The sequence below is a fragment of the Neophocaena asiaeorientalis genome, unplaced genomic scaffold (assembly GCF_003031525.2).
Source record: "Neophocaena asiaeorientalis asiaeorientalis breed wild unplaced genomic scaffold, Neophocaena_asiaeorientalis_V1.1 scaffold171, whole genome shotgun sequence".
Taxonomy (NCBI): domain Eukaryota; kingdom Metazoa; phylum Chordata; class Mammalia; order Artiodactyla; family Phocoenidae; genus Neophocaena; species Neophocaena asiaeorientalis.
This window is the reverse complement of record NW_020174013.1, coordinates 1,601,606-1,611,200: the sequence shown is the minus strand read 5'-3', so window position 1 is coordinate 1,611,200 and position 9,595 is coordinate 1,601,606. Positions and strand designations below refer to the sequence as shown.

Here is a 9,595-nt window from a genome sequence, read left to right as displayed (position 1 = left end):
TTTATCTCCTTTGTTAGCTTGTAAGCTATACCTCTGTTTTGTTGTTAGTAGTTGTTTTAGGATTTATAGTATACATCTTTAATGTGTCACTATACACCATCAAGAATTATTATATCAGTTAGTGTATAGTACAAGAATGTTAAAATAGTTTACTTCTATTTCCCCTCTTAGTCTTTGTGCTATTGTTGTCAGATATTTTACTTCTAAATATGGTATTTAGATATTTACTTATAAATATGTTATTAACCCCATGATACATTATTATTATTTTTGCATAAAAAAATTATCTTTCAAAGAAATTGTTAAAATAAGGGGTTTTTTAAGTCTTCTTTTTTCCTTCCTTTGTGTAGATGCATATGTTCATCTGGTCTCATTTTCCTTCTGCATAAAGTATGTCCTTTAATATTTCTTGTAGTGAAGGTATGGTGGTGATTTCTGTATGCCGAATACAAATTTTTTATTTTGCCTTTGTTTTTGAAAGATATTTTTTCTCAGCATGGAATTCTATGTTGACAGATCTTTTTCTTTCAGTACTTTAAAGATGTTGCTCCAGTGTCTTCTTGCTTGTTTCTGATGAGAAATCAGCTGTCATCCTAATCTTTGTTCCTTTGCATGTAACATGCCTCTGTCTTAAGATTTCTCTTTATCCCAGCTTTTAAACAATTTGATTATGACATGCCTTGGTGGAATTTTCTTTATGTTCTTGTGCTTGGGGTTCATAGAATTTCTTGGATCAGTGGGTTTTAAGTTTTCATCAAGTTTGGAACATTTTTAGCCATTATTTCTTCAAGTATTTTTATGCCCCCTCCTGCTTTGGGGACTCCAATCACACACATATTAAGTTGTGTGAAGCTTTTCAACAGTTCACCAGTGCTCTGTTTATTTTTCCTGTTTTTTCTTTGTCTATTTCATTTGTATTTTTTCTATTCCTGTGTCTTCCAGTTTACTAAGATTTTCTTTTGCAGTGCCTAATCTTTGTTGTCACCATTGTTAATTCCATTCAATGTACTCTTCATCCCAGACATGCTTTTTTCTTTCTCTGGATGTTTGATTTAGATTTTCTTTATACTGTCCATATCTTTCCCTAACATGCTCAACCTTTCCTCTTCCTTCTCGAACATATGGGATATAGGTATGACAACTGTTTTAATATCCTTGTCTGCCAGTTTATCATCTGTGTCATCTCTGTGTCTATTTCTATTGATTGGTTTTTCTCCTCATTGTGGGTTCCTATTTCTTTGCATGCCTGGTAATTTTTTTATTAGATACCAGATGTGAATTTTACTTTTTTGGGAGGTGCTGGGCATATTTGCATCCTTTAAATATTCTTGATCTTTGTTCTGAGACACAGTTGAGTTGGAAATAGTTTGGTCCTCTGGAGGCTTGCTTTCCAGTTTTCTTAGACTGGAGCAGAGCAGCCTGTAATCCTGGTATAATTTGACACTTTACAGAAGCGATACTCTCTGGATATTCTACTTTTTCCCTGGTATTTTGAGGCTTTTCCACTCTAACTGGTGGAAACACAAAACACTCCTAACCTTATCTGTGCTCTCAGGCTTGTTATGCTTGCTCCTTTTCAGTAGATCTTTCCCCCACCTTGAGTAGTTTCCTCACATGCATGTGCTGATCTGAACTCAGCTGAAGACTTATGGAGAAACCTTTACTGATCCCTGAAGCACTCTCTCCTGGAAGCTCCCTCTCTCTCCTCCCATACTCTGCAAATTCTAGCCACTTGACCTTCCCAAGTTCTCAACTCTGTCTTTTCATCTAATAGAAACCACCCAGCTCTGTTTGGATTCCTCCAACCTGGGAAATCTCTCAAGACATCAAGATGGGGAAAGCATCCAGCTCATCTCATTTGTTTTCCTTTTTTATGACTCTCCTGTGATGTCTGTTTTCCAATATTTGAGCATCACTGTTTGATATATATATTTGAAAATAAGATAATAAATCCAGTCTGTTACTCCATCTTGACCAGAAGCAGAAGTTGAGATTATGAATCTTTTAATATTCCGCATGACAAAATGGGAGATACAAATAAAGTGCTTCTACCAGATGCTACATACTGAAGGACAAATACATACTCAAGGAAAAGCACGTGTACAATTGTTTGAGATGTGAGATGAGCTACCTGCTTTTTTCATAAAATTCTACTTTTACTTGAAAGAATAATTGACTGATATCCTGATTATTCAGATTTGGCTATTTGGAAGACATTTGTTTGAAAATGAATAAAGTGTGCCTAGGCCTTCAAGGACAATAACTGACAGTATTTTTTGTCAGTGATAAAACTGCATCTTTCAAGTGAAGACTGGAATTTTGGAAAACTTGTATCTGCTTCCATAAGCTTGACAGTTTCTTGACATGTAACAACTTTTCTGACAAAGTCAGTTATTTTAACAAATGTGATTTTTAAAATAATTTATAATAAAGTGTTCAACATTTGGAATATCTGTATAACTCAGTGAACAAATGTTTTCCAAATGCTCCATGCCCAATCACAGAGAAAAGGTCCATTCAAAGTATAAGAGAGACCAATGGATTTTAATGTAATGGAGTAAAAATGTTTATTTATACAGTTTCAGATTCTGCATTACAACTAACTTTTATGACATTATTATTTGTCATGTTTTGTTTTAGTAACAAAAAAGATTATCCATAATTATCTGAAGAGGCGATTAAAATACTCCTTCCTTTTCCTACTACATGTCCATGTGAGGCTGCATTTTCTTCATATACTTCAACCAAAATAACATGTCATAGCAGATTGAATGCATAAACAAATCCAGGTGTTTTCTAATAAGTCGGTAACATTTTTTAAATGTTAAAAAATGCCAATCTTCTCATGAAATCCTTTTTGTTTTAGAAAGCGTAACAATTTTTTTCATAAAAATGTGTTATTAACTTGTAATGCTTTTGTTGTTTTAAAATAAATCCATAATTAAATATTTATAAAATGTCTGTTTTAATTTTCAATACAATAAATATTAATAGACATAACCCATGTAAACAAAAGCTATTAGAGGCCCTCAATAACTGTTACTGATGTAAAGGAGTAAAACATTTGATAACTCCTGTGTTAAGGCTATTTTACCCAGGAGAACTAAAACATTAAGCCAATGGTTTTAACTTTGACTACGTATTGGAATCATCTAAAAAGCTTTTTTTTTTTTTTTAAATGAAGATGCCTGGTGCTCGCTTCGGCAGCACATATATTAAAATTGGAACAATACAGAGAAGATTAGCATGGCCCCTGCGCAAGGATGACACGCAAATCATGAAGCGTTCCGTATTTTTAGCTGCGAGGTCATCGGAATCCCAACCCCTGTCCTCAACTGGAACAAGGTTAAAAGGGGTCACTATGGAGTTCAAAGAGCAGAACTCTTGCTTGGTGACCGAGGCAACCTGGCCATTCAGACCCGGGGTGGCCCAGAAAAGCATGAAGTAACTGGCTGGGTGCTGGTATCTCCTTCTTAGTAAGGAAGATGCCGGAGAATATGAGTGCAATGCATCCAATTCCCAAGGACAAGCTTCATCATCAGCAAAAATTACAGTGGTTGAAGCCTTACATGAAATACCAGTGAAAAAAGGTGAAGGTGCTGAGCTGTAAACCTGCAGAATATATTAATCTGCATAGCTAAAAGTAGTCATGGGTAACTACAACCCCTGTTCTTGCCTAATAACCAGTTTCTTTTCATCCAGTCCACTAATACTTTAGTTATATTCACTGGTTTTACACCATGAAATACAAAATAAAGATAACACATCAAGACTGTCTACAAAAAAAAAAAAGATGCCTGGGTGTCACCCCTGGAGATTCTGATATGATTAGCTTGATCTGTGGTGCAGACATCACATTTCTTTAAAACTCCCCAGGTGATTGTAGCAGGGCTGAGAACCACTGCATTAATCACACACTCTGAGAAATACATTAGCAAAAACCACAGAGAATATAAAGAGGCCCACATTATATCCCTGCCCACATCTGTCCACCACTGCTTTCAAAAATGGAGTAAAAAATTAAAATGTTTGCTTCCGCAGTACAGAGTCAGACTTTTGCTGTTCCCTAGAAATCTCAGGAATCCAGATTTCCTGCAAATCTTCCCAACTCCTTTCACCAGATCAGAGGTCAAGTCAAGGTGGCAACAAAAGTTAAGAAAAAAATCTTTCCTCTGCTTTTCTCCCATCCCAGCCCTTTAGAATAAGTTTATGCGCCCCTCAAAGAAGGGAAGGAGAACATTCCCCATAAACCCTGATTCCTTTCACCAACACTAATCCTGGCCCCAAACAAAATTCTTTTCACTCCTTTACTAATTTTGTGCTTCTTTTTTTTTTTTTAACCAATTTTTCTCTGTGGGCTCTGAAAACCAAAAGTCTTCAAGATCCATAGAAATGAATCTCTAGTAAGGAATTTTAATCCATTCAAGGATATGAGGGCAAAGAGAATCAAAAGATGAAGAACCAAAGAGAAACATCATGTCTTTACAGCTCACAGAATAGATAGCTCTGATCCACACACTACCAAAATTGACTGTAATGTAAACGTTCAAGCAACTGATTGTTATGGAGACTATATATACTTAGTGTATACATTTTCACTTTTTATTCAAAAAATTCTGTGCGTTTTTTTTGTACCTTATAGGATCAAATAGGTGAAAAGGCACCAATTTCTGGAATCTATTAATGATAATACGTGGAAGACAAAAAGCTGTTAGCTTGAGAACTGGTTTCCATTCAAAGTTACTAGCTAAAATTTTATGGTGTAAGTTGAGAATATGATTAAAGAGGTTAGGTGTGTCAATAATATGTTTTTCAAGATCCTCTAATTCTTATAAATTCATACGATGAGAGATATTATTATCCTCAGTGTTACTGTTAAGAAAATTAAAGCACAGGGAGGTTACAGAACCTGCCCAGGGGCATGCAAAGTCAACTCAATGCAGGCAGCACACTTTAACCTACAGGCTTTTCCAGGTTCAGAGGAGAAAATTTAAGCAGGTGGTAAAATCTAATTTTGAATATGTTGAGGTAAGCATTTACTGAGTGTAAAACCAGAAACCTTTTGAAATTATTTTATTTCCAAGTTGTAAGCAGAGTACTCATTTTGTGTTGCTTTCTGTCCTTTAAACAGATATCTAATACCGTAGGTATTAAAATTAAATACTAAAATGTAAGTTAATATAATCTAAAGTCAAGACCAAAGCACTTAGTTGCCATTTGCTTTGGGGTCATTTACGGGTTTTCTGAGGTATTACATCCTATTTACCTATGTTTTAATGACAGGAAATTGTGAGGTTTTTCTACTGATCAGGCTACCCAGACCACAATCAGAATTAACTGTAAAAAAAAAAGTAAAAAAAAAAAAAAAAAAAAAAAAAAAAAAAAAAAAAAGAATTAACTGTAAAAGCACTCTTTCTCTCAATTGTGTAATCTTGAAGCAGTATAAATTGTGATTGTTAATTAGGCCCTTTCTGACTTTTCATGAAAGAACAATCGTTTGAAGAGTAATTTTCAAGTCATACCTCCCCCAAAATGCTTGTTTTTAAGATTCAGTTAAGCCCAGCAGTCTCAAATGAAAGAGGAAGAAAGCCTCTAAAATCTCTTTCCACAGGATTCAAAAATAGAACGTTAAGAAAGCAAATAAAAATGACACAGATTCACAGAAAACAGCGGCAGTCATTAAAAAAACCAAGCTGACAATGCCACAAGTAGTTATTAATAATAATAATAGAAAGTGGCAACATAATACCATAACCCAAATTCTGCCTTAAACCACATACGTTCCTATATATATCTTTATTTTTGCCTAAATTTAGGATAGGATGAGTGTATGCTGTTTGCTTTATTTATGTATCTGAAAACATTAGCCAAGAATATTGAGTATTTTAGTAATTCTAAGGCAGTACAGACTGTGGTCATAAAAAATCCTTTCAACCCTACTGTTTATATATACTCCATTGTTCAGACTGTAATAAATTAGATGAACTAATTCACCTTCAATTTTAATGTTTAAAAAAGCATTTCAGGGCTTCCCTGGTGGCGCAGTGGTTGAGAGACCCCCTGCCGATGCAGGGGACACGAGTTCTTGCCCCGGTCTGGGAAGATCCCACATGCCGCAGAGCGGCTGGGCCCGGGAGCCATGGCCGCTGAGTCTTCGCGTCCGGAGCCTGTGCTCCTTAACGGGAGAGGCCACAACAATGAGAGGCCCGCGTAAGGCAAAAAAAAAAAAAAAAAAGCATTTCAACAGAGCTCATCATCAGCACCAGGCCAATAGTGTACCTAAATTTCCCTTTAAAAGGAGCTTAAATTATTCAGCATATAATTTTAGTAAAACTAATCCCCTTCTGTCGCTAGCCAAACCTTGATCTTCTGTGGTTTTCACTCAGAAAGTCACATATATCTATTATGGTGAACACTAAAGTTTGAATCTAGAGATCTGTAAAAAAAGCAAAAGAGATTGAATAATTGCCTTTCATGATATATTTTTTTAGTCCTCCAAGAAAATCCCTCTGATAGTCCAGGGTAAAATATAAATTACAAACTAGGAAGAAGCAAAGTTGTAATCTGAGAAAGATGCTGGGAGGAAATTTCATAAGCCAAGGAAGTGGCTGTAAGAGAACTATGCATCTGCATTCTTCTCTGAGTCAAATGGTCCCCTTCTTCCTTCTTTCTATAATTTATTAAAGTTAAGCTGATTTACAATGTCATGTTAATTTCTACTGTACAGCAAAGTGATTCAGTTATGCATATATATAGATTATTTTTTGTATTCTTTTCCATTATGGTTTATTACAGGATATTTAGTATAGTTCCCTGTGCTATGCAGTAGGACCTTGTTGTTTATCCATCCTATATATGATAGTTTGCATCTGCTGATCCCAAACTCCCAATCCATCCCTCCCACACCCCCAAAATTGTCCCCTCCTTTCAATTCTACTCTTAGAATAGAGAAATTGAACACCAATCAGAAAACAAGCTAATGGCTCAGACAGGAAACATGGCACTCAGGACCATGCCATATATATATAGGATACAGTAAAAATTATTATTCAGGATTTTTAGAGACTGAAAATATGAAGGAAACATGATATAGTAGCTAGATAATAGCTTGATTACATACATCTCTGTGTGCTGGTATTTCATGTTCATCTTTATTAAGTTATGCAGCATTACTTAACACTACTATTTTATAGTACACACACATACACACACACACACACACACACACACCTTTAGCATATGCTTTTATGTGTAAAAGATTTTGGTAATATAATCCTTACAAGATCAGGGACCTGGCAGCATACTAAGTTCTCAATAAAATATTGAATGTCTGAAAACAAATACCTTATGATTATTCAAAGTAGTGCCTGCCAGAAATATGACGAAATATGTGACTCATCATAGTACCTAATAGTACAGCTTAACCAATAACGGCCGGCAATGATCTTCCCTTGACCCTGCTACCTTCTTTAATTATTGCCCTCTTTCCCTTCACTTCCATTTTTAATATAACTAACAGCATTAGTTCTCAAATGTCGGTTCCATGTTAATGCCTGTGCATGACTATGCTTATTCAGTCTGTTACAAAATGAGAAAATTAAGGGAAAAAAATGTTTTATTAATAAAGTAATTGCATTTAATCAAAAGCTTTATTTATTTATTCTTATACTCTTCCTTCATATTTGATGCTACATATTCTTAATTAACATAATAATTGGTGTAGCTTCCTGAGTTTGTTTTTTACTGTCATGCTCTGTTGTTGTTTAGTTATGGCAAAATACACATAACATAAAATTGACCATCTTAACCATTTTAAGATTACAGTTCAGTGGCTTTAAGTATATTCACAATGTTGTGCAACTACCACCTCATCTATCTCCAGAACCCTCTTCATCTAGGAGGACTGAAACCCTGGACCCATTAAACAATAACTCCCATTCCCTCCTCCTTCCAGCTCTTGGCAGCCACCATTCTACCTCTGTCTCTATGAATTTGACTACTTGACTACCCTAAGTATTGCATGTAAATGGAATCATACAGTATTTGTCTTTTTTCTTTTGAGAGTAATCTATTTATTTGGTGTTCATAAGGAAGAATTATGGGTAGAGTTTACAATGCCTACTATTTAAACTCTTAATAATGTTGTTTATATTGAATAAGATATTGAGTATAAAATGCTTAGCACATATGTAAATACTCAACAAATTATCATATATTGCCTTGGATGTATTTATCTTTTTGGGACTGGCTTATTTCACTTAGCATGATGTCCTCAAGGTTCATGTTGCAGCATGCATCAGAATTTCCTTCATTTTAAAGATTGAATAATATTCAGTTGTATGTCTATACCACATTTTACTTATCCATTCATTCACGGGTGGCTTTTGCTGCTATGAACATGGGTCTCTTTGAGACCCTACCTTTTTAAAAAAAATTGTAGTATAGTTGATTTACAATATTAGATAAGTTTCAGATGTACAACATAGTGATTCAATATTTTAATAGATTATGCTCCTTTTAAAGTTATTAGGAAGTATTGGTTATGTTCCCCATGCTGTACAATATATCCTTGTAGCTTGCTTATTTTATACATAGTAGTTTCTGGTTTGTTATATTCATTCATTTGTTTTATATTTTGGTTCCACATACAAGCGATAACATACAGTGTTTGTCTTTCTCTGTCTGACTTATTTCTCTAAGCATAATATCCTCCAGGTCCATCCATGTTGCTGCAAATAGCAAAATTTCATTCTTTTTATGGCTAAGTAATATTCCATTGTATATATATATATACCACAGCTTCTTTATCCATTCATCAGTTGATGGATGCTTAGGTTGCTTCCATATATTGGCAACTGTAAATAATGCTGCTATGAACATTGGGGTGCATGTATCGTTTCAGATTAGTGTTTTTGTTTTATCCAGGAGTGGAATTGCTGAATCATATGGTAGTTCTATTTTTAGGAGTTTTTTTTGAGAAACCTCCATGCAATTCTCCATAGTGGCTGCACCAATTTACATTCCCACCAACAGTGTATGAGGGTTCCCTTTTCTCTACATCATCACCAACATTTGTTATTTATAGACCTTTTGATGATAGCCATTCTGACAGGTGTGAAGTGATATCTCATTGTGGTTTTGATTTGCATTTCTCTGATGATTAGCAATGTTGAACATCTTTTCATGTGCTTTTTGGCCATCTGTATGTGTTCTTTGGAAAAATGTCTATTCAAGTCTTCTGCCCATTTTTCAATCTTTTTTTTATATTGAGTTATATGAGCTGTTTATATAGTTTGGATATTAACCCCTTAGTTATCACATCAGTTGCAAATATTTTCTCTCATTCAGTAGGTTGTCTTTTCATTTTGTCAGCGGTTTCCTTGAGACCCTGCTTTCAGTTCTTTTGGATATATATACCCAGAAGTGGAATTGCTGGATCACATGGTAATTCCATTTCTCATTTTTGAGGAACTGCTATACTGTTTTTCATAGCAGCTGCACCATTTTGCATTCCCATCAACAGTGCATAAGCATTCCAATCTCTCCACATCCTTGCCAACACTTGTTATTTTCTGTTTTTTGACAGTAGTCATCC

The 9,595-nt window shown here is 34.9% G+C and overlaps 1 protein-coding gene and 1 non-coding gene across 2 annotated transcripts; both read left to right on the top strand.

The window, feature by feature from the left end:
* Nucleotides 1–1,121: 1,121 nt before the first annotated feature.
* Nucleotides 1,122–3,757, top strand: LOC112405163 (insulin-like growth factor-binding protein 7). Its single transcript, XM_024753457.1, is given in 3 exon segments — nucleotides 1,122–1,132; nucleotides 3,300–3,471; nucleotides 3,473–3,757. Coding segments are annotated over 3 exon segments (321 nt in total). The 3' UTR covers nucleotides 3,611–3,757.
* On the top strand, nucleotides 3,192–3,297 carry LOC112405288 (U6 spliceosomal RNA). The gene has a single exon (XR_003004312.1). It is a non-coding gene; the product is annotated as a U6 spliceosomal RNA (small nuclear RNA).
* Nucleotides 3,758–9,595: the final 5,838 nt, after the last annotated feature.